At 49.3% G+C, this 24,131-nt stretch overlaps 7 protein-coding genes across 7 annotated transcripts; 1 reads left to right on the forward strand and 6 right to left on the reverse strand.

Moving 5' to 3' along the window:
* Positions 1-482: 482 nt before the first annotated feature.
* Positions 483-1,122, reverse strand: MFIFM68171_04754 (uncharacterized protein; the record flags this gene model as incomplete). Its single annotated transcript, XM_071060174.1, has 2 exons — positions 483-698; positions 772-1,122. 2 exons carry the CDS (start codon positions 1,120-1,122, stop codon positions 483-485), a joined length of 567 nt encoding a protein of 188 aa, XP_070916275.1.
* A 312-nt stretch (positions 1,123-1,434) lies between these two features.
* Positions 1,435-4,199, reverse strand: MFIFM68171_04755 (uncharacterized protein; the record flags this gene model as incomplete). Its single annotated transcript, XM_071060175.1, has 2 exons — positions 1,435-3,686; positions 3,893-4,199. The coding sequence occupies 2 exons, from the start codon at positions 4,197-4,199 to the stop codon at positions 1,435-1,437; spliced, it is 2,559 nt and encodes an 852-aa protein (XP_070916276.1).
* A 228-nt stretch (positions 4,200-4,427) lies between these two features.
* Positions 4,428-6,230, reverse strand: MFIFM68171_04756 (uncharacterized protein; the record flags this gene model as incomplete). The annotated part of the gene is made up of 1 exon (XM_071060176.1): positions 4,428-6,230. One exon carries the CDS (start codon positions 6,228-6,230, stop codon positions 4,428-4,430), a length of 1,803 nt encoding a protein of 600 aa, XP_070916277.1.
* Positions 6,231-6,468: 238 nt separating this feature from the next.
* Positions 6,469-7,209, reverse strand: MFIFM68171_04757 (uncharacterized protein; the record flags this gene model as incomplete). The annotated part of the gene is made up of 1 exon (XM_071060177.1): positions 6,469-7,209. The coding sequence occupies one exon, from the start codon at positions 7,207-7,209 to the stop codon at positions 6,469-6,471; it is 741 nt and encodes a 246-aa protein (XP_070916278.1).
* Positions 7,210-8,131: 922 nt separating this feature from the next.
* On the forward strand, positions 8,132-9,618 carry MFIFM68171_04758 (Solute carrier family 40 protein (Fragment); the record flags this gene model as incomplete). The annotated part of the gene is made up of 4 exons (XM_071060178.1): positions 8,132-8,196; positions 8,263-8,408; positions 8,515-9,231; positions 9,290-9,618. The coding sequence occupies 4 exons, from the start codon at positions 8,132-8,134 to the stop codon at positions 9,616-9,618; spliced, it is 1,257 nt and encodes a 418-aa protein (XP_070916279.1).
* Positions 9,619-12,720: 3,102 nt separating this feature from the next.
* Positions 12,721-14,075, reverse strand: MFIFM68171_04759 (Nucleoside diphosphate-linked moiety X motif 17; the record flags this gene model as incomplete). Its single annotated transcript, XM_071060179.1, has 4 exons — positions 12,721-12,913; positions 12,969-12,998; positions 13,086-13,162; positions 13,263-14,075. 4 exons carry the CDS (start codon positions 14,073-14,075, stop codon positions 12,721-12,723), a joined length of 1,113 nt encoding a protein of 370 aa, XP_070916280.1.
* An 842-nt stretch (positions 14,076-14,917) lies between these two features.
* Positions 14,918-15,145, reverse strand: MFIFM68171_04760 (uncharacterized protein; the record flags this gene model as incomplete). The annotated part of the gene is made up of 1 exon (XM_071060180.1): positions 14,918-15,145. The coding sequence occupies one exon, from the start codon at positions 15,143-15,145 to the stop codon at positions 14,918-14,920; it is 228 nt and encodes a 75-aa protein (XP_070916281.1).
* Positions 15,146-24,131: the final 8,986 nt, after the last annotated feature.

The raw sequence follows: 24,131 nt of genomic DNA on the forward strand, positions 1-24,131 counted from the left end.
CACTTGATTTAACACCTAAGGAAGATTCAACTCTGGGAAAAAGACTAACAGGGCCGCCTTCTTGACGACTCCTGGTCGTCAGAACTCGGCGCCAACAAGAGGGGAATCTCGCGTGGTTCAACCCGTGTCAACATTCTCCGTCTCCACCTTCACCCCTTTGCAGCCAAGCCCCCCTTCCTACAAAATCCGGCCCAAAATTTCCACCAATTCCACAGCATCGTGACGAACCCATAACAATCTGACATCGAATCCGAACCGACTGAAATACAAAAATTCAGGTAATTAATCCGAATCCATAGCAGAGGGATGCCAATTTGATACTTGGGCCAACTGAAATGCAGAAATCCTCACACTCCGCAGTAGCAGTTGACGGTAGCAGCCTGACGTTTAGAACTATTGAGAAATGATACCCAAGTACCTTAAGCGGTAGTCTCCGAACCGCTCCGTGTCATGTCCAGTCCGCCTCGGGAGTCCCAATCCGATCATTGCGGCCGAGAAAGACGATAGTTCCAGTGCTCCTCGTCAAACTCAGCGTAGTGTTCCAGATGATTCATAAGAGCCTCGTCGTGTGCAAATTGCAAATGACAGACCGGGCATCGCGGCTTCATGCTGTAGTAGTCATCGCCCCTATCATCATAGTCAGGTTCCTCGAGTCCAGTCTCTTCATGATCGCTTTCGTAAGGCTCAGTTTCGTGAACCTGATATTCTTCAAGTTAGATTATTGTGTGTACACCATACGTGAGACCGCTTGGGAGTTGAATGACTACAGACCTCGTCATCAGCTGCGTCGTCGGGCGCTGATAGATTGTCGAGGATATTCGAGTGCCCTTGGTCAACTGCGGCATAGTAACCAAAATGGTTCGCAAGCCTCCCGTTGTCCGCAAGGCTCATATTGCCGACTGGACACAGCGGTCCCCCATTAGTTCCGGAGTAGCCGTTGTTGGCATGAGTAGAGTGGAAATTCTCAATGTCACTCCCCTCGGAACTGTTCTCTCCAAACTCGCCCTCATGCTGGAGGGCTTCGTTCTCAGCTAGCTCATCATGCTCAGCTGGCCCGTCATGTTCTGGTGGCGCCGTCACCTTTGTCCCGTGACCCGAGATCTCATAGTGATCTAGTAGCATGCTCTGAGTCGTAAAGGACAGCATGCATTCCCAGCACTGCGGCGGCCGGTTATCCTCGTCTTGTGGACTTGAAACACCTGACCCGATCGCCGGTGATGGCATACGCGAACGAGGCTCCGAATCCGACGTCCATCTACCCGTGCGTAATGGCAGTGCCTCTGCCCAATTATGGGCAGCCGGGAAACCAGGATTTGGCCTCAGTGGGCCACCCCCTTCCTCGCCGTATACTCCTCCTTTATCAGGATCTGTACCTTCGCTCCCGCTGTCATCCTCATTATCACCACCATCACCGTCGTCGTCCGAACCTGAGCCTCAAGTATCCAAATCGTAATCATCGTCCCAGTCCTCCTGATCATCGCTGATATCATCGTCCTGGTCCTCGCTGTCATCTCCATCCAGATCCTCGCTGCCACCATCGTCGTCGAAGCGGTAGCGTTTCGTGTGCTTCAGATCCGTCACATCCATGACCATGGCCGCAATGTCCTCCCCGTAGCCTTTCACCAGCTCGCGCCACTTGCGATCCTTCATCTGGTCCACCTCGTCCTGGCGGTCAGAGTCGGATTTGTCGAAACACTCGATGAGACGGTTCATGATCCAGATCTTCTTGGGGTGTCCAGGCGAGACCTTGACTTCCGCGTCGTAACACTCTAGCACGTCCCTGAGGATCGTCTCACCCTTCTCACACAGGTCTTCTTCGCCCGCGTCTTCGCCCATGTCAAGATACAGCTCCCCAAGAATAGTCGATGCTTCAAGCGTCAGCATGTCGTTTTCCCCCAGCAAGGCCATAAGACCAGCCCGAGCTTCCGCGACCAGGTTCTCGGCGCTCTCTTCGTCGCCAGAATCCACGAACCCGCAGTTCTGGTTGTACGTCTCGCTCCCACCTCCCTTCTCGCCCTTGTACTCATCCAGTTTCAGTTGTCCTAGGCGCAGTTTGGCCTCGAAGTATTTCGCTGCGGCACACTTCGCTTTCGCTTCATTCTTCTCGGTTGTTTGTCCCGAGCTCTGGTGTAGCCTGTTGAAGCCGTCCAAGGCGCTTTGTATATTTGCCCTGGCGTTGCTGAACTGTCTGTCCTTTCGGTAGATGCTGCCTAGGCTCAGCTGCGCGTCCAGGAGATGGAAAGACTCGGTCTGGCTAGTGGAGCGGAATCCGTTCTCAGCGAGCTGGTACTTTCTCATCGCTTCCGCCCTATTCTTCGGATCCCACAGCAGGGCGCAAACCTTGGCCAGGTCCATGGCGGCGAGCAACGTTGCTTTGTCGGTCACGCCTTGTTCCGTCGACTTGGTGGTTGCTGTTGTTTTGCCGGTGGTTTTTGATGCCGCTGCTTTGAAGGTCTCAAATGCCTTGAGGTACATCTCTTTTGCCTTTCCAAGCATGCCCTTCTCGAGGTAGACGGTGCCGAGGGTTTGGGCGGTCTCGGCCATTTGCCGGCGCTCTGCTCCAGATGCTCTCTTCTCGAAGCCTTGGTACGCCCGCTCGCAGGCCTTCATGGCGCCGTCAAGCTGTCTTTGGGCCAGGTAGAGACGCCCGAGTTGCCAGCTCGTCCTGAGCGTATACGGATGGTAAGCGCCGACGGCTACATTGAGACTCTCGAGCGCGTCCACTAGAATGCCTTCTGCTTCGGCGTTTTTTCCGACCAACCCGTAGATGATGCCAAGTTTCCTCGCAGCTTGCAGGTACTCAAGGCTCCTCTCTCCTTCTAGAAACCTCAAGCCCCGAAACGCTTTTTCAATCTCTTCCTTAGCTGCAGACAGTTGATGAATTTGATTCTGGTCCTGGTAGACCGTGCCCAAGAACAGCCTTGTCTTGCACTCGTCAAGATCGTGAGGATTGGACCCCTTTGCCAAGATGATCTTTTCCAACGTCTTCCTGCACAAGGAACTAGCTTTTGCTGTCTTCTTCCGCCCGTGATAGGCTTTAGCTAGGCCCAGATTTGCCTGAAAGGCCAGGCGAATCAAGTCGCCCTCTGGTTCAGATCCGCAGCGCTTTAACACGCTTGCGAAGTACTCCTGGGCTTTGGCGTAATCTGCTTTCCGGTCGGTTAAACTGATCTGGCCCAGTGCGCAAGTTACAGAAAGCTGGAGCACGTCACGGTCGCTCTCCCACTGGTCCGGCCCCGGTGCGGCGAACGCTCTCACATGGTCTAGTTGGTGCTCTGCCTCGTTCAACTTCTGCTGTTGAATGAAAAGTTGGCCGAGATAATATCGAGTCAGCACAACGATGGTGTGTTCATCCATGCTCCTGTGTTGCAAAGCGGTTTCACCACGCCGGAGCAGTGGAATGAGTCGTTCGTAGAAGCCAGTCAGTGCACGCATCAGATGAGGCTCAGCCTCCGAGTACTTGGATCTCAGCATGTAATTGATGCCAAGGTGGAGGGCCGTGATCGAGCATAACACGTGGTCCTTGCGGAACATTGTGTCGAACCGCTTGAGCGCACGCTGGTATACAATAGCAGCTTGGTTGTCCCGCTCGTTCTTGCGCTTGAAGGCTTGCCCATTTCGGCTGCTCCACAGGCCCTTGAAGGCTTCGATGTCTTCTGGGGGGTTCCAATTCTTTTCAGTGCTCGCTGGTATGTCATAACAGCGCCGTCGAAATTGAATCTCGCCACATATAGGAGCGTCAGGTTTGCGACAACGTCCAGTTCGAGTCGGTACCACCTTTGTTCAGTCTTGATTTGGTCTTTTGCCTTCTCATCGGCGTTCCCGTTGGACTTCTGGGTATTTCCTGAGGCAACCTTTTTTGATTCCTCGGCAGAAGCATTCCGCTCCGTACGAGATGCTTTCGGTTTTGCGCCATCTCCACCACCTGTCTTGTTTATCTCCGATTTCTCGGCCTTCTTCATATCCTCCGTCTTCTTCCGCAAATCACACCGGGCTAGAATCTTGTGAAAGAGCGCTTCTGCGTCTCTCTCCCTTCCAACCCTTGCGTAAATGCTTCCTAGGGAATACTGGGCGCGAACTGGGCGCAGAGGTTCATCAAGCTTAACATGACCCATCCTGTCGTACTCAAGGATGACACACTCGTATACTTGAATTGCATCCTGAAGCTTTCCATTGTCCGCGTAGATGTCGCCTAGCATGATAAGTCTGGAGAGTGATTTTTCTCTGGGCCCGAGCGACTGAAGGATCACCTCTGGTCTTGATCTCAGTGTAATATTGTTCCTCACGAGGTAACGCGTGGCATTCTCGTTCTTTGATCTCAGGGCCTTCAGAAAGAGTTCCTCCGTGTCAGATGGGCCGAGCACTGGTCTCCCGCAAGGCGGGGCCTCCTGAAAACGGCAGTATTCTTGCTTGAGCTGATAGCTCAGTCATTCGGGCGGTTGCTGACTTTCGTGGTCGTCCTGCGTTGATGGTTCCGGTTCTAAGTCGCCGTCATCCCCTTTAACAGACTCATTATCGTCGCCGACGAAGTTTTGACCCTCACCGAACTCCACCATCAATTCGGGAACTTTCTCCGCTAGCATTTCGTGTTTACCGTCGTCCGTACCGCCAAGTCTGACATCCCATAGGCACCAATCCCCCGGGTATGGGTCACAGAGTATGTCGGGAGTGAGCCAAAATTCCCCCTCCTCAGGATTCTCCGGATTCTCGACTACGGCCCCGATATAGCGGCATTTCAGGATCGGGCCGGCCCGAATGATGCTCGTAGGTAGGACTAGAAGAGCTGAGTCGCATTTGTCATCTGAATATCTCAGCAATAGACGGCGTTTCCAGTGACAAAGCGCAACATGGACTTTGACGGCCGCGGCAAGATCATTGCCGTAGACTTGAGTTTTGTTGGCGTCGTCTTCGTCTCGGAATGCTCGGCACCACCACTTTCCCTCTACTGCGCCACTCTCGTCAATCTCAAGCAATGCCCGGGTTTTGGAGACAGTCCCGCCTCCAATGTCGGTCGATATGTCGACAGGCATATCATCAAGCGTCGCAGCACACCACGAGTATTCCTCCCTATCTCGCATTGTTGGCTTTCCGTGGAGAAGGCAAGTGTACGGAATCTTGCCGACGTATTCGAGGACTTTAGAGGTGATGATGCTCTCGCCGGCTGTGAAGTCGCAGTCGGGCACTCCGGCGAGCAGAGCGGCAATGATAGTGCGATCGCGGGCCCAGGATGTGCTACGAGGAGATAAAATGGCGAGCAAGTCTCCGATATTGTCGACGGGCTTACGGAGTCGCTGAACCAGTGTTGTCGCCAACCAGTGCGCCCTGGACGCAAGACTGGGGCTTTTGGCCAGCACTTCGCTTTTGAGGTCCTTGATAACCGGCGGTCCGCCCTTTACAGGGTTCCCAAATAGGACCTTGACTCTCTTGGACATTGCCAACTCCAGAGCGGTCCAGCCCCGGGTGAACCACGAGGAGAGAACTAGGGCAAGACACGGACCTCCATCATCACTCAATGGGAAGTTGAGGAGATAATTATCGTGCACGACTGTATACTCGGCGTTGGCGTAATTAGCGTGCATCATGTTCAGTGCCTTGTTGCGAGCCTTGGGCTCGTAGGGGATCGACAGAGCGTCCCACCATACTGCCTTACAGCCAAGCTCGTGCGCGATACCGGCAAAAAACTTGAAGAGGCAGGCGTTGACAGTGCCTGGGTCTTTGACACCAACGCCGGTGTCGTCGGACCAGACGTGCGAGATGGCGATATAGCGGTCCTTCGGTCCGCCCAACTTGGGTGATTTGCCGGTGCAAAGCCAAGCGGTACCTTTCCCAAGTTCCAATGCCGTCTCAAGCAGTTCGACGGGAAATTGTTTTTGGCAACAGCTCGTCTCCTTGTCGATACCCGCCCTTGACTCCTTCTTACGAGAGCCAGCTCCTGCCGCTCTCTCGGACAGCCCGTCAGGTTCCAGCTTCGAATCCTCCGTGTTCTTTGCGCTCCTCGAGTCGTTCATGCCATGTTTCTCACTCTCGCACTTCCCGCATTTGTGCAACTGCTTGACCGAGGTGCTGTTCATTTGTGCCCACTGGCACTTGCTCAGCGTACAGAACTTGTGTTCTGGGTGGCCAAGATTGTTTTTGTGAGGGGTGAGAGCCGCCATGATGTCTGGCAGGTCGCTCTGTTTACGGTCACTGACATTGACCAGGTTCCACAGGCGATTTTTGCAGAGGCCCATGGTCTCGACGGCTTGGGTTGCATTCTCGATGGAAGGAAGGGTAACCTGAGATGGGAGGGGACGATGATTCCAGCGCCCGAAGTTTTGGGGCCGATGCCGATTCGGGACTGGATCTTGGCCATCCAGTAGATGAGGTTGGTCACTTCGGCAAGGTCGACTCAATGCTCCTTTTCCGCCTGACCGTCAAGGAGAGGACGGAAGAATTCAACCCTGCGAGTCTCGTCGCGAACGCAGCGTTTCAACGCCATGCAGCAACTGGACACGGCCCTGGCGATATGGGTGTGAGCCTGGAGAGCTTCTGTTCGTCGTTCATGCTGGCTTGACAAGACATGGCGATGAGTGCCCACTCCCTGAAAACGGCCCAATTACACCTAGGGGCGACGCTGTCCATGGCTTTCTTCGTGCGGTCGCAAGACTCCCGCGCACACGACTGGATTTGTGCTTGGGTGCAGATATGAGCAAGCCGCGACAGGAAACCCATCCTACATCTACCGAACCCGAATTCGGGATCAACCGTCCACAGGCCGTCCCGGAGAACTTCATTGGGGCAGAGAGCTGGTTCCGAGTTGCGCGCTCCGGAAAGCGCCAGGAGGCGATCATTGAAGCCGACTTTGATAAGTGCGTGGGGGATGAATGAGCGCTCCCGAGGGCCGTCATCACATTGGAGCTCCCCATCACCAAAGGACTCCCCGTCGTCTTCACCATCCTCGTGATCTTTCTCTTGGCCGTCTTCATCATCTTCGTGATCATTGATGTTCGGGCCGCCGTCTCGCTGAGCGTCGTTCTCTTGGCCGTCTTCATCTTCATATTCATCCTCGTACTCGTCTTCGGGTTCGGGGTCGTCTTCGGGGTCGTCATCGCTATCGAACTCATCAAACTCATCGAATGCATTCTCACTTTCGGTGCCGTCGGCATCACTAGTTGACAAATCCAACAGCTTGTGGTAGGCAAACGCCTCCGTGATGGTAATCACGTCCATCTAGATGGGAAGACCAGCGTAAGGCTTACCTATGCACACCGAATTTACCTTGGAGCAAGACGAAGTTGTGCCAGTCAGAGTAAGGTAAGCAAATGCGTGGATGAGGCGCGAGGGACTTTGCACTCTTCTGCCAGTGAGCCTGATGCCTCCCTATCACGACAGGTGAGGTGCCTAGCAGGGGGGAGTCTCTTGCAGGCCCAGCGCCGTATTATCGCCGTCACCTTGAACCGAGAATGCCAACCCAAGGTACCTTACCTAAGGTACCTTACCTACCAGACCATGTAAAATACCTTTAGCTAATGTATCAACCGGCGAGGGGCTGTCAGGCATTCGCCGGGAGCCTGACAAAGCCCAGGCCCTAGAAATTCAGCTCTCGGCGCAATGCTGCACGTCTGCGCCAATGACACAGCGGCTTGGCTCCTCTGTCCCCTCACTGAGTGAGACGTGCGATGGCCCAAGCCCAGCCAATGCGCCAAGCCCATATGGCACATTTCTTCTGTCGGTGGTTGCAATGTTGCAATGGTCGTATCTTGCTGAACGACAAGGCTCCGGCTGCTCAGTGATGGGCGTGGCACTGGAATTTGGGGTCTGCCACGCGCTACGCCAGACACACAGGCCTGAAGGCTCAGGCCTGGAGGTTCAGGCTTACGGAGTGCGGATCCTCATAACCCCCGGCGTGCCCTTTCGAGGCCTCAGTTAAAGAGAGGACGGATAACTTGGCGCCTTGCACGCGCTCAATGCTCGAATGATTTACCTTATCTTAACTTTCTGCATCTGCTGCTTCTCGCTCTGGGGTACCGAGCTTACTTCTGCTGCGCCCCCTCCCTGCTGCGGCTAATCTGCTGTGGCGCTGTCAGCTAGCTGTGGCTAGGCTGCTGACCGCCTGAACTGAACCAACGCTGCAAGCTCTTGTCGGCCCAAGATGGCTCCCACTTTGTTCCACGGTCTTGTTGTACCGCGAGCCGCCACCAACGGCACCATGAACGAGTCAACCGTACCGGCAACGCCTTCGGGCGTTCCTGTCTCTTTGTTGGCGCAGTAGAGTAATCCTAGTGACATCCTCTCGGTGTTGATGCTTATCGGCCCGGACATTATCCAGAAAGCCGTAGCCCAGCTCGCCGGCCATGTCATCACGCCGGTGGCCTTCTCATTCGGATGGGTCGCATACGCGGTCAGCGCTCTTTTGAGAACCTTCGGCGGTGGGTCGGGTTCTTCTTGCATTCGCTCCTTTGACCGTGCTCGGTTGATTCGGGCCCCTCATGCTCTCTTCACTGCTAACGGTACCGCCACCGCGGCTCGATCAAGATGGCCGTCTCATGCCTGACGCGGACATGGCCAACACAAACGTCATCGGCGCCGATAGTGGCCACAGCAGAGCTACTACCAGCTGGGTGCTGGGCCGGCTGCTACGAGATGCCGACGACCGCGTCGATCACGAGATGCGGGACGAGCAGAACCATGTGCCGCCCGTTTTCGCTGGGGAGATCAAGAGCCCATCCTCATCGGAATCGGCAGAAAAGGTAGCCGGTTCCCCGTCGTCGCGGCCCAAATGGGAGGCGCTACGTGTGACCGTCTACGACGTTGACGACGAACCCCCGGTGCCTCACGGCGTCCCAACACGGGACTGGGTGTGGTACTCGGGCCTCGTGGTCATTTTCATTCAGCTCATCATATCCATCATCCCGTGGATTGTAACCGGCGACTGGGGCACATTTCTCGTCACCGCGGGCGGCAATGCCCTTGCCCTCATCGGCGGCTCGCTGCCGCAATGGCGCTCTGAGAAATGGGCCTGCCCGAGAAAAGGCGGCGCAACCGTTACCATTACCCAGGGGAACGGTAGCCGGCACGCCATCGTCATCCTCGGGAAAAGAAAGCAAGGAGTCGGCCTTGATCTGGAAATCCTTGCACGTGGGACGCGCACCGCGGTCCCGAGCTTGTTCACAAGGATTGCATCGGCTCTCCTGGCGCTCCTATGGATTGTGCTGCTTGTGACTGTCGCCGGGTTTGAGGAGAATTCATGGTGTAGGTCTCTTTTTCCCCTTCTCACCATCACCGGAACTGACTTTGGACACTGCTCCAGACCTGCTATGTATAGGCCTCCTTGGCAGTATCCAAAACCTCTATGCCGCCGGGGCAGCTCGCCAGCTCGGTGCCCTGGGCATCCACCTCAAGCACCGAGAGACCATTAGGGGCATAGACGGCAAGAAAGTCGCTGGGGTGTTGAAGGAGCTCGAGGAGAAATACCCCATGGTGGGGACGTCGCTCGTACCTGTTTTCTTTCCAGGATCCTTGCGTGTGAAGGGAGATGATCTCCAGTTCTGGCAGAAGGCAATGGACAAAAGGGTAGGGACAAACGACTATGGCACGCGTGTAGACGGCGCTCAAACCACCATAGTTGTTGAGCCCTAAGGCTTGTTAGGAGTTTGGTGTAGAGATCTCTGGGAAAGTGATAATGTGTTATTCAACCAGCGTCTATGTTATTTTATGTGTTGGATCCACCGTTGGTTCGATTAGTTCAGCGTCTATATATAGCGAGCGATTGTGTTTGCTTCGACTGTGATGCTTTGTGCGAACGAGTAACTCTTTAGAGTCCTTGCGTTTGCAACAGAAACGTAGGCGATGCCAGGAGGGTACTAAGCTCTCTCTTGCTCCCGAAGATCGAAATCCGCTGTTGCAACTGTCAACCAATCGAAACCTACCACAAACGATTCAGCCGCCGCATTGTGAAGTGGTAAAACCCCTGAGTCTCAATAACTACACTCTCAACAGCCCTGGGCTTGCTCCTAGTATATATGCACACTTCTATCATTTACATTGTGTGATTGCGAACACTCCACCGCACTAGCTGGGAATATCATGGCGCCGTGCCCCTTGGTTCTGCACTCGTTCCAAGTTTAGCATAAATATTGTCTTCGTCTCCGACGTCCCTCCCTCGTTTTTTTGATGCTATCGAGGTCGATAGCTCTCATATTATGACTCTGTGTTAGTGTGCCGAACAGTTATAATAAAGCCTGGGAAGCTTATGTATCTAAGATGCCTACACCTAATCAACCTATATACGCATTTCAGCATAAGTCAGCTAAGCCTTGATATCAGAGTTGGATAATATCGCCGGACTCTAGCTCAAAGGAAGCGTCGCCGTTTTTGGATTGCGAGTGGGATCCAACAGGTTTGATTACTCCTTGACGAGGCACAGGAGTTGGGCCCAAAACACAGCATGGCCTGATTACCACACTCCTTGCAAAACCCGGGACATACCGTATCCAGCCCCTACCGGAGATTCGGAGACGCTCTCGATTGTCAAGCGGTAAGAATACCGCAAAGGAGAAAAGACGACCCACGGAAGACATTCAAGTGAAAAGTCCCAAGACAACAGATGAGATGTACTCATGGTTTCTTCCACTAATTTACTCTCGATATCAATACCGAACGAAGCCGCGGTGGCTCAGACGTCAACGTCCCTCCCACTCCGAATATCAATCTCTGAGACGTCCATGACATCTTTCCAATTCGTGTCCAACATATTTGGCTCATAGACGTAGCCTGAATCATTGCACCGGTGAGAGAGCACGACGCTGCGCAACCGATCTTCCAACGCGCCATCACCATGCCACCGTCCTGTCCGAACGTGATGGTATCGTCCTTCCAAATTGTCCAACCTGGCTTGCCGACAACCCCTCTGTAGATGTCCTGGACCGGAAACAACTGGAAGATGGCGCATCGCTCTTGCTCGATGTGTCCGGGAATGAGGTTGGTTTGAATGCTGGCCCCATCAAACTCCGGTTTGGGGCTAAAGACAGCATAGACACGTGAGACGTCTCCTGATTTCATCAAGACAATTACTATAATAGCGTCATCAGGAATCACTTACCTGGCTCCGATGAGCTCCGCGGAGGTTTTGGGAAGGTGGTCAGACGAATAACGATAGACTCGATATAAAGAATCGAAGTACAGCGACTCAGCCAGGAACGTGGCAAGTTAGCTCAAGCGCGGCGGCGTGAGAGTGCAGCTGAGGTTTCGGGCCGGTCCATGAAACCCGAAATTGAACAGGGGTCGGGTTTGTTCATTAATGCGGTCGATAGCATGTGATAGGCTGGGTCAAAGAGGTATGGCGCGGCATCCCTCATCATGCGATCGAACAACGGCCAGGTAATGGTTGCACTGTGGGCTCCGTTTATCTGCTGGCAAAGAGGAATGACAACAGCGCAGGCTGCGACATTATACTGGGATAGATTTGAGTCGCTGCCATTCTCGGTCTCGGCCTCAAGAGGAGGTTTCAATTGCAACGCCAACAGAACCTTGACGAGTGTGATGAACCTGTCCCGAGATATTCCAACGTCGTACAGCCGCAAGAGTCGGTGCCGTGACGCAATGTTCTTCGCCACATGTTTAAATGCATCGCGATGGACTGGAGCGAGTCCAGCGTGCTTCACCTCTTGTGTCGAGTACAGCTCATCGAGGCGGTCGAGGTAGATCTCGTCTCCGTCGTCGTCATGGTTGGAAGAGCAGAATTCCCGATCGTTTTCGTTCTCGATTTCGAATGCGTTGCGCTAAGCCAGCTCGCGTGCGCTATCAGCACTGTATAGGCCCTGCATTCCAGGAACTCGTGTGGCGAGGCTTTGGAAGATCAACCTGCGGTGGTCGGCTTTGATCCGCAAGCGAGAATGAGAACCTTCCTCATGAGATACCGGTAGCCTGGAAAGAAACCATGCCAAAGATCGGATAAACTGGGTAAAGGAGAAGCCATCGTGTTGCGTATTGGTCGCAGTAGGAAATGGCAGAGTACTGAGGTTTGTGAGACTGGCGAATAGTATCTTGCCGGTCTCGACGCCCTCGAAGGAGCGAGGCAGAGCCGCCTTGGTCTGCAGGAAGGAGACAAATGCGGCTTCAGTCAATACACCATCCTCGGTGCAGGCCAGTTTGAAGGCGCCCACTAGGATTTGCCTTTCTTCCTCACTGAATGCACAGCTTTCCTGGACTCCCGGGCCTAGGCGTCCTGTAATGGACTTTTCACGTAGGAGATCCGTGCAACACATTCCCGAATCTTATTGACGGCGAAGCCGTCCTACGTCATGGTAGGTTACATTATGGGTTCGTATGTGATGTGAGTTGAAGGGAGCAAGTGAAAGAGAAGCCGGATCCATGTTCGGTTGATTCGGGAGATCAGGCGAACATAGCGTACCTTCAAGTTATGTGCTCCCCCCCCCCCCCCCCCCCCAAAAAAAAAGAAAGTTTTCCACGGCAAAGAATGATTGTATCTAGATTGCTATGCTTCTCAAATTACAAGAGGATTCAATCCTTCATCATGCCCTCCTCATCACCTAATGGATGTTTCAATGCCGGTCTAGTGCGTACAGAACGAACCCTCGGTCCCGGCACCCACGGCTGCATCCATGCAATCCATCATTTCTTCGTACCTGCCATACCCGGAAGCTCAGTCACCCCTGTAGAGTGCACTTGGTCAGCTCAGTTCATCACCGTTATCGCGCCCGCTACAGGCTCCTCTGAGTTTCAAGCTCCCGAGAAGGCCCTGCATCTCAGGAGGTGGAGAAAAAACTTACATCCATCGATATCCTCGACAACCGTCCTGCTCTTGACACACTCGGCCGCCTTCTCGGGGGACTGCGTTTCCAAACTCTCGCAGACATCGCCAAAGCAGCGGTTATCCATGGCGCGCTGCAGGGCGTCTCCCTTCCACCCGAAGCTAAGCGTGCGTCAGTCAAGTCTGGTTTCATGAACAGAAGAGGATTTGAACATACACGTAATCACCGTGCTGGGAGTATCCGTTTCTATATCACGGTTAACGTTGGTATCCGTCTCGAGAGTGTGGGGATGGTGAGGTGTTGATGCGGATGTGCATGGTGGGAACGACTTACTCATCGCCGGTACTCCAGACGAATGGCTGTTGGGACTTGTCCTCAGGCCAAAGGTCCGGGTCGTTAAACTGTGTCGTCTGTTCGTGGCGTGCTGTCGTCAGCAAAAGCCCGATTTGTCACCCCAACCTCCAGCGTTTCCAAGTTAATTAGCAACGCGCAAGGGTCTTGTTTACGTACATCCCACACGACCTCATACATAACCTGCGGGATCTTCACGGGATGGCTATCAGGACACACGCCCCCGTCATAATCAAAGGGGTCCGTGATCGTGCCCTCCACCGGATACGCAACATGGCTCTTGTGGTCCGCACTGTCCAGGTTGACGCCGTCCCAGCACGTAGGAAACGTAATGACGCTCCTGATGCCCCCGGCGCAGAACTTGTTGGGTAGCGTCACGCTGTCGGGGGGAGCGCAGTTCAGATTGTTATTATCCCCGGTCTCGGGCATGCACCGGTGGCACACCTTCGGGTCGACTTTTCCGTCCGGTGCGGGGCTCCGGAGACCGGCGTCTCCGACGAGCATGCGGAAGCCGGGCTTGAAAGCAGTCGTCTTGTTCTTGCCCAGCGGGGGGATGTAGTAGACGGTGATGCCGCCTATGCCCCTCAGCCCTTCGCTCGGTTTCTGCGGGACTCGTTTGTACGTCCCGTTCCGAGCGCGGAAATACAGCACCGCCGTCCAGTAGTTGGAAAAGTCTTCGGAGAAAGTGCACGAGGTGCAGCCCGACTTAGCGACGAGATCGTGCGTCTCATGGTCCATGGACGCGTTGAAGGAATCGCCGCCGACGATTTGGTGGAGGTGGGGAGACGGAATGGACCCTGGATTAACGAGGGGATCCAATCGCTCGATGACTAGTTGCGAACATTGGAATCGGAGCATGGGCGGGATATTCGCCGTCGAGGGATCAAACGGGCCTGGGTCTTGGCTGGAGACCCGGCCCACCTGATTCAGGAGGCCGACCAGGCCGAGGATGAGAGGTTTCCACTGTGGCATCCTGAATAGTGCGGAGCTGGTGGTGAGCGACGAGCGGCTTGTATTGTGCGTTGAAACAGCTTGGGTACTACTGGTCTTGGCTCCTAAATAGTCCTGGTTCTTGCCCACCATTTCAGATCCGAACACCCCTCTTGTATCCCCTTCCAGCGAATCCCAGTTAATTTCCATGTCAGCATGCGAAATTGCTGATATATTAACTTGGGCGGGCGATTTAGGCGCGTGCTGTCAGATCGAGCTCTCGACGAATTATGTGCCGTCTTTGGCCCGCTCTCAATATCTCCTGCGTAGATCGAAGGCCGGTATCTTCAGAATGGCAAAATACAAGATAGCGGCGGTGTCCAACATACATAACGCGATAGCTATGATGGCCATACTTAAGGTACGAAAACAAAAACAAAAAGACCCAAAAAAAAAAAAAAAAAAAAAATCTACTTCCGCCAAAAACAAGGCTCGCCTGTGCAGAACTTGCAACTAGTCCTCAACCTGGTCCAAGAATACTGCTCTATATTAGTGCTCGAAGGCGCTATCTTGTAGTCAGCATGAGTTCAAGAGAACTAGATCAGTGAAACTTATCTGAAGGTGTCCCAAATCGTTACGGGAAAAACAAGGTTTAAGTTTCAAGCCTCGCTTAACCACTTCGGCCTTGGGGGTGTATGATACTTAAGGTGCAATTGCTGCTCTGCAATTGCGGTCCCGCTTTTGAGCCAAGTAACTACCTTAAGTTCTCCAAAAACAGACGAGATCCAGTGGCGTACCACATCAAATTGAAGATCAGAAGAAGTCTACCCTCTAGTGGTCAAGGGCAGTTGTTTTGTTGTCGATTGGCAAGCGACTCAAACCGTCTAATTGACCAGCAGACTTTCAACCTCCTGCACGTTCGCCTTGGGGTAGCATAGGGAGTGAGCCACCATGGATATGTCACGGTACTCGCAAACCATGTAAAGGTTGAGACCCATGATCAGGGTCCGTACCACATGATCCGCGTCTTCCCAGTCCCACTCGCCTGATATGACAACGCCACGGTAGTCCAGAAGGATGACGTTGGGGAAGCTCCATGGGTCCATTTTCATGGCGCCTTGCCAGAAGAGGAAATCGTACAGATTGCAGAGGGGCGAGCTCCTCGAGGCTTAGACGCGTGAGCATCATTGTGTCGTAGGTGCCTATCTCCTGGCCGATGAGAATTGGTCTGATCCGGGCCGTTTCGGATTCCACTCCATGCATTAACATTCTCGCCAATAATTACTTTTCGATCTGACGGATTAGACCACTACAGAGTGTGTCCAGGCGACAGCATAGTGGGCTATGGAAGCATGCACGAGACAAAGGTGCAAGAGAAGGGTACAAGAGAACGAGTTTCTAACATACCATGTCCCAACGATCAATTAAAGGTGGACCATTGAAGATCGCTTCCTATGGCAGAGAGTCCAATGCTCTCGTGCTATAGACGTCATCTGGATCCAGCTTGATGAGAACGCAACCTTCGCCCACGTTTAGCTTCATGAAGTTCTCCATCTTCATCTCGTTAAACATTACTCTCTTGCCGTTAACCTTGAAGTTTTCTTCAAAACAACGTCGCTTTATGTCTTCCAATAGATCATAAGTCCCCTTATTTCTGTTCCATTGAACGCACGGGTCAAGTTGACAGTGGCGTTGAAGAAGCCGGGATGGATCGAGTATAAGTACCTTTTCGAAGGAATATGACCTCACAGGCGTATTTATCAGTAAATCTGTGAGAGTTTTCGTCATATACAATCTATGCTGAGACCCGCTGCTCACACATTGGCAGCACGCTGGAATACTTATGAGCTACTCTTTTACCAACCATTTAGACAACCTCAGCACCTGTGATTCCGGTCGCGCCTACGATAATGTCATCGCATAGCCAGCACTAGTTGATCACATTGGTTTTCCGTACAGCAGGCAAATTTCAGATATACAGGGTATGAAGAAAACCGGAAGATGGAAGGCAACTGAGGTGCCCTACAGTGTGAGCCGTGTGAAAGTTGAAATCGCTGGTCAAGGCGTCAAAGACACAGTTGATAATTTTGAGGTCAATCCATCGGCAACCAAGATGTAGCTGGTTGTAGAGATGGTGGGCCTGCGTCTAAGTGTTTGTTTGTCACCTTGGAAAAAAAATCAGCATATTTTGGGCAACGAAGGTGGCTTCCGCTAGGAGCGGCATTGCATCGATTGTATGTGCTTGAGCCCGACGTAAAAAGAGACTGGTTTTGGAGAGAGGGCATTGGCCTCGGAGGTGATCAGGCCCTCGAAGATGCCGGGAACTAGGCCCAAACACATATACACAAGAAAGTACCTGGTGAAAAGGCGCCTTGTCAAAAAAGCAAGTACTAAAAAGTCTCAACCAGGACTGGCGAAAAGTTGATACGAATTCATAACAATAAGTCAAAGCCAAGAGTGGTGTAGACATTCTATTTGTGAACCAAAATCAGTACTTCCATGGACTAAAACCCTTTAAGTTTATACTGGTACGCCTTAGCTTCACGACCCAGAGGCAACCTCCAGTTCCGGGCCCATCTTTGTCTCAAGCTGCGTAGCATCCAGTCTGGGGCCAAGCTCCAAATCCGGCTCACGCTTACTCTATCTGCTTCCGGGACCGATCTGTCAACGGCGACGTTTGAGCATGGCTCCGATTTCCTGGTCGTTACGCCAACACTAGTTCAGTACGTCTTAATAGATGGAACCACTGTCAAAAGGGTCAGGCGCTAGTCCAAGGATCAGGATCACAGGATCTAGTGCAGGAGTCAAACCCATGTATTCTAGTCAGCTAAAGCAGGCTGGCAGCTAACTGCGCCACTGTACGGACGTCATCCTGTACGCGTATCTCGTCTATAAAAGGAGCAATCTCTCCAGCAAAGATAGACGAGAAGAAGACAGAGGACAACAACATAAGAGGGACAACCAACACAATCAAGACAAGACACATAAAAACCTCAACTGTCATTTCCCAAGATTCAGAGGTGCCGTGTTTCCGACAACCACCTGTGCACTGAACTGTGCGACGCTGTGAAAAAGCGGCGATCCATAACCCGTGGGCCCCGGGGCTACAGCAACGAATGATCCGGATTCGCCAACCCATGGCGACCCGGGGCTGGAGGGGGTGGGCCGCGGTGCGATAGCTGGTATTGTGGTTGGGTCGATTGTAGGTGCGGCAGTAATTTTGGGGCTATTTTACTGTTTCTTCCAGGGACTGGGCTGGGGAGGGGGAGCAAAAAGCAGGAGCCCAGCCGGTTGAGCCTTACTTTCTCATGTGCCGTTGAGAAACCGCCAGACTGTCCATTATTTGATTACCAGCAGCGCGGTTTACCTTGGGGACGTGCCTGAGGGTTTTCGGCTGTTCACTTACGAGCTTCAAATTCTTCTACGCTGTTCGGAGCCAGGTGGTCCATTAGGCTGCTTGGGGTGCGTACGCCACGCATCTCGGTCTTAATGTATTTTTAGGGAGTGTCACAATGATCTAAAGAAACATTGGAGGTGGCAGCATCGAACAGTTTGGCTTGCTCGCTGCACTACTGGAATCCCGTCCCTTTTACAACCTATCGTACCTGTAGCTTGGTGGAGGCTCGAGTCGTAGTGCCGAGCGAGGTTAAGTACAATTGGAAAATACAAGAAATACGAGGTTTAAAATCTATTTAACCTATACTATTAGCGAAAGCCCTATAAATATCGAGGGTCCTACCAATCTCACTAAACACGTCTCCTACATTTCATTCTACTTCCTATAACGCAATATACGTTAGAAAAATAATGAAGTTCAAGTGTAACGTATATTATAAGCGACCCGTGGGTATAAGTGGGACGTGGGCTTTCTACTACCCTATAAATACTATCCTCAATTACAATACAAGAATACTAGGAGCTAACTATAATTACATTAGAAATAGCTGAATCCGAGGATTCTATAGCCTCCTGGCAAGTACGAGCATTATAGCCAGGCTTGCCACATATACCATAGCACTGAACCTTCGTACGACCCCCTCTTGTACTACTACCTCCCGGCTACGTTTCTTCTACTACCTCCCTACCTATAGCCTTCTAGGCCAGTAGATCCTGTGCATCTTGTATAGTAAGTGATTCTCCAAGCTGTATACATGTTCTTTTAGCTCTCTGGCGCTTGCTTAGTGCCTCATTGACCTTGCGGAGCGAAGAGACCTCTGACCGAAGAAGAGCTACCCAGTGTATCATAGCCATTGTACCTTGGTAAGTTGATCCACAGTACCCAATATTGAAGTCAGAGAGCTGTTTTGATAGCTAGAAATGTGAGTCTTGATGAGCATTAACTGCGATTCGGCTTCTCGGAGGTTGTGTGGTGTCTAGAAGACCTAAGGTTGTACTGTACTAGGCCGTGAGACTAGGGGTATTGGCGTACGAAGCTGTATATCCAGTATAGAAAACACCCTCTCTGGATCATACGGTATAAGGCTAGCCCCTACAAAGCTACCCTATATATTGCTCTCTGTTATAGAAGCAAAGAAGGCCTCGTAGAAGGCATAGAGGAACTCAAACTTACTAACGTAGTTGATATATATATGCATTAAGTTCTCGATTTCGTGACTATATACCTTCTTTAATAGTCTAAAGTAGCTAATATCGAGTGGTTAGTACTTGTAGGAAGAGTACGGAGGTATATAGAGTATGATGATGTTGTTCTACTTGCAATAGAGTTCGAATACGGTCGAGTAGTAGCTTTCGTAGCCGTTGAAGATCAATAGCTGGTATATACTCTGTCACGGGGTTTCCGTCGTGGTCCTGTAACTGGTGACCTCAAGGGCATCAACCTTGACACTGAGGTAGGCACTTCATGAACGCTGGTATGATCTATGACAAAGTAAGATATGATAATAGTTGATTAAATGAAGGTCCTCTGAGGACAAATCTGAGGGGTCTTTATAGATGTATGCGATGACCCTTGGGCCGTCATCCCTAACGAGATATGGATCTAGGTACTGCTGAGTAGTGCTAACCTCTACTACGTAATAAGTGCCCCTCTTTCGAAAAGAAAGACAACCTCCTAGTTGTCACTATCTACTTTATAAAAGTTATATTTTTTCCTCTATTAACTATCTCTTTGGCCCTAATTTCTTGTCTCAGTATTGTCGTTCTTGACTTTTTAAAGGTCGAATAGACTGGAGAGCGGCGCTCTTTTCTTGGGCTACATACCTACTGTTGCAGTACCCTATGTATTTCTATTATTCTTTACTTACGTTCCATTACCCTGAGTAGCGCTTACATTCCTCTTCTTAGACCGAGGTGATCCGGTGCTGTAGCTATTGTCAGGTACCTTGTGTTTATTGACAGATCCGGGTGTTTCGAGCTTTTGAGTTGATCTCGGTGTATTCGTTGTCTATTCTTTCTGTAATACCGTTGTCTTTGGCGGTTGAACTGTCAGCCTCTTCGCTACTAAGATTTCTGACCTTAGCTTATTCTCGAGATCACTTAGGCGCTTAGTGATATCGGCCTTAATATTTTTAACCGACTCTATAATCTTGAAATTGATTATTTTGCTGATCGTTTTATTAATAGCTTTATCGACAGCTTTAGTAACTATATTGTCGATATTCTCTTTCTGTTTCTTAGCGAGGGAATGAATTATATCGCCTACTTTAGCTATTACCTCTGTAATTTCCGATATTGGGATGAAATTCTCCTCTATATCCCGGACCTTACTCTTAAGCTCTATAAGATTAACGATAGTTTTCTCTATAAGGGCGTTAATAATAACCGAATTAGTTATAATATAATATATAGTCTTGTAATCAGCAACGATGGATATACGATACTAACTAAACTCGGCGAGGCTGAGCTCTATAAGCAAACCGGTGATTATACTATTTAAGTCGCTACTAGGTATATAGTATTATAGAGTTAGGATTTCCTTATAAATTGGAATTCTAACTTTAATAACGTCTATTTCCTCTATCTCGTACTTTATATAGTATAGCTTGTCCTTAATATAGCGAATGTAATTGTTTATCGAAAATGAATTTTACTTTCCGGATATAACTCTATTATAGTATCTAGCAATTTCGTTGCCAATATATTAGAGAAACTTATTATTATCTTTAATTTCATTTTATATATATTCGATATAGGTCTCTATAGGAGCGATAACCGCCTTATTACTTTCTTCTAAGTAAAGAATACTATATTTGATATTCGGGTTGAACTCTATAAAGACGTCGATATAAGTAACAGGTCTCTATGTATAGCGGCCTCGTCCTCCTCGGCGGCCCCTTCGTTTTCTCTGACTCTTATTGCGAATACGCTCCTATTCACTTCCGTTAATAGGTTTGGAATGCTATAGATTAATTTCGTTATCTTTACTACTTATATTCTCCTCGTTCTATAGAGGTTCTTCGGGAAATTCGGGGAGTATGATATTATCTCCGTTATCTTTGTTATATTGTAGTAGGAGACCAGTTAAGTAGATGTTAATACCTACGTTTTCGGGGTAAGATATATCAACTAGCTCGTTGAGTTTGATCTTATACGATTTACGTTCTTCGGGTTCCTTTAGAATTGGGAAGGCATACTAATTGAACCTAGCTAGGGGAATAACGCCCTTTATAGCATCTAGAAGGTAATATATAACGGTATCTTTAACGAAATCGAAAGGACAGTTTACGATTAGGCTATTATTGCCCTTCTTCTAAGCTACTTCAACTACTTTTATAATAGCTAAGCGGTCTAGAATGACGTTTAGATTATTAGTTCTATTTTAAAGTCTAGTAATTATAGCAGTAACTTTAGATCCCATTGACTTGACTGTATCGGTGATATCTCAGTTTGCCTAGACTATATCCACTCCTCTATTAGGATTTATAATAGGGTTAAATTCAGCAGTATATAAGGCTGGAATAACGTATCTAGTATAGCTATAGGTAGCTTCGACGAAGTTGATTGCGATATCTGTACTAGTAATAATAGAATATACGAAGCTGATATAGCGTTCTTCTTAACATATAATAATAAACTACGTACTCAATTACAGGATCTCGAACCTGTTATCGTCGAGGTATTTATAGTAATATCTAGTGTTCTCGGTGCTAAAGACTAGTATAACAATTTCATATCGGTTAACGTATATGACGGTACAGAAGTTATTTATAGTACGAAATCGGTTATAAAGTCCGTATAGCAACTATACGAAGTGCTTTAGAAGGATGATTCCTTCTATATTGCCCTGCTATCGCTTATACTAATAGGAATTGCCGATCTACTTAGGTTCCTCAACGACTTTTCCGAAGATATCGTACTTATATCCTGCCTAATCGAATAGGATTTTCTTTATCTATCTCTATAGAGACTTAGATAGGCTAGTATTATTATTTTCGCTGGTAGTATTGTTAGGTCTGATAGGTATATAGAGAACTGACTATCTTAGTAGACTCTGTACTTTACAGAGGACTTTATCAGTATTATCGCTTCGGATAACAGGACTATTATTATTTCCTTAGTTGCTAAGATAGCTCTAGTTGTTCGCTCTACTATAATACTTATTAGGAGTTACGGTCTTATTAGTATTAACGGTATCGATGTTATCGGTAATTGATCTGAATATATTGACGTCAGATATATCGATAGGACCGGTTAGGGGGTTATTCTCGAAGTTGTCAGTTATATCAACCTCGTTAATAGGTCTAAATTGCACTATCTTGTTACTAGCAGTGTCCTTCTTGATATTATACTCGTTATAGGTGACGGTTTAGTCGCTTAGGCCCTTTAGGCAGTTACTTCGGTTACTCTGAGTCGCTTTCTAGACGGTTTAGGCGCTATAGGTACTAACGCCTTCACAGAAACACGTAATTGAAGGCCGCGATACTGCCTATAATAACGGCTATGCCGTCGTGAGGAAGGACGACGATATTCGATATAACGTTGGAGGGGATGATAGCAGTTATTGTAGTGGAGATAATGGAAGTGTTGGAAATTGAAGAAGTAAGTAGAAGATCTATATACAAGAGAGGGCTGGAAATCGATTGAATTGAGTATACGTTTTTTGCAGTAAATTTATATAACGATATATTCGTTATAACTGACGATATATAGAGTGCTATTTAGGTGTTGCTAAGGTCTTACCTAAATAATAAGTAAAGTTATTATAGTCGTAATATTTGACCTCCTAGGCCCCTATTGGTATACTACTATCATTAAGAATAAACGTTATTATAAAACGACTACTCCTCTTTCCCTCCTTTATTAAAAAGAAGATCACTCTCCTAAGTATATTAAATGTTATAACGGCTTATTCATTAGTTTTCTTTTCTTCTTTATAGTAGGCTGATAACTATCTGTCGGTCTGTTATTAGAATCTTATCGATCTTAACCTATTCTTTGGATTCCACTCCCTTTTTCTTTTATTTAGCCTCCTAGTCGATCTTATACTTCGTTTCGTACTTGTCGATAATCTTTCGAGTGGTTTAAACAAGTTATTGTCTTATGATCTACTAGTCGTCTTTTACTTCGAATCCTTTCTACCTGATAAAGTATTCGATACAAGGGCATTTCTATTTCCAACGAATGCAATAGCTGACGATTCTATTAACTTTCTATTACTCCTCCTTATCTCCTTCTACCTATATCAGTCTGGGTACTAGAGCTTTTCTCTTAAATAGATCCTTTCCTTAATCCACTATATAGAACTATGCAACTGAAATGACAGGATAGATCTTCTAGTGGTTAGAGAAGTCCAATCGGTATACGAGGTTCCTAACTTTCTTAAGAACTGTTTATGGCTTTAAACGTTATAGAGACTACTTTCTTAGTGGCTTTCTTAGCAAAGTATAACCTATATACAGGCGAAGGTAAACCTTATCGCCTACATCGAACTATATAGGTTGGTGCTTGCTATTAAAACGTAGCTTTGTCAGAGTTTTGACGTGGTCGATTAGTTCTGCAGCTTCCTTCTGCTACTATTGGCGTAGGATGTCAGAGAGCTCGTTATCCTTAGCGGTTGAACCAGTTTCCTTAAGGATATTGAGTATAGAATATAGCTTAAAGCCTAGTACTATCTCGTTTAGAGATCTACCTATCGGGGCGGTCATTGAGTTATTCAAATTATACTGTAAAGCTGGTAGTAGTGACGGCTATAGTAGATCTGGCTCGTCAGCTATATTTATCCGAATCGTGATTTCGACTATTTAATTCATTCTTTCTAACTATCCGTCGGTCTGTAGGTAATACGCGGTTGAGAACAATAGACAGGTCCCAAGTAGTCGGAACAACTTCTTCTATAGTACTGCAGTGAATTTAGAGTCCTTGTCGCTGATAATGGTAGCTAGGTGTAAAGGGGTTGTTCTGGGAACACGTTGAGGGAGATGGACCACAATGTCTTGATACCGAAAAGACCTGGACTAGCGGGCGATATCTTGGTAAACAGCCTCCTATCAATTACACAGAGACTGATCCTTACAGATCAGAAGTTCCCCGCGTGAGAAGGTTTCCTACGGGGTTCTTATCTACCCTAGTATAGTAACATCATCTACCGTTATTCGGCTAGTTCCCCTGGTCTGGCCTAGAGGGCTCTCGTTACAATTTATCCTCCCCTCTATAGAACTTGTCCTTAGGTTCATATTATCTGAACTCAGAGAAGGGTAGTGGTTGGGATGACATCGGGTAGGTATCGAGTGCTGTTCGAACCGCGTAAAGTTGGATAAGGATTGAAGCGCTATACCTCATAGGGCTCCTTTGCCCCAAGGATTGCGTAGTGAGAAAGAATTGTGACTTTAGTGAGGGGTAACAAGTTTTTGTACTCGAGGAGTTTTCAGTAAAATTTCAGTTGCTACCCGGGTTTGGTGGGGTATGGCTCTATTGTAACGAGAGTCTCCAGACGAAAGTCAGGAGGACCCGCCGAATGATGCTGGATGATGTCACGATATAGGATAGATAAGAACCCCGTAAGGGAACTCTCTCACACAGGGCACTTCTGATCCGCAAGGATCAGTCTCTGTGTAGTCAATAACAATAGGAGGCTGTTCATGAAGCTATCGCCTACTAATCGAACCCTTTTCGGTATCGAGACATCGTAGTCCATCTCCC

This window comes from Madurella fahalii (genome assembly GCF_045866475.1).
Source record: "Madurella fahalii IFM 68171 DNA, scaffold_2, whole genome shotgun sequence".
Lineage (NCBI taxonomy): Eukaryota > Fungi > Ascomycota > Sordariomycetes > Sordariales > Madurella > Madurella fahalii.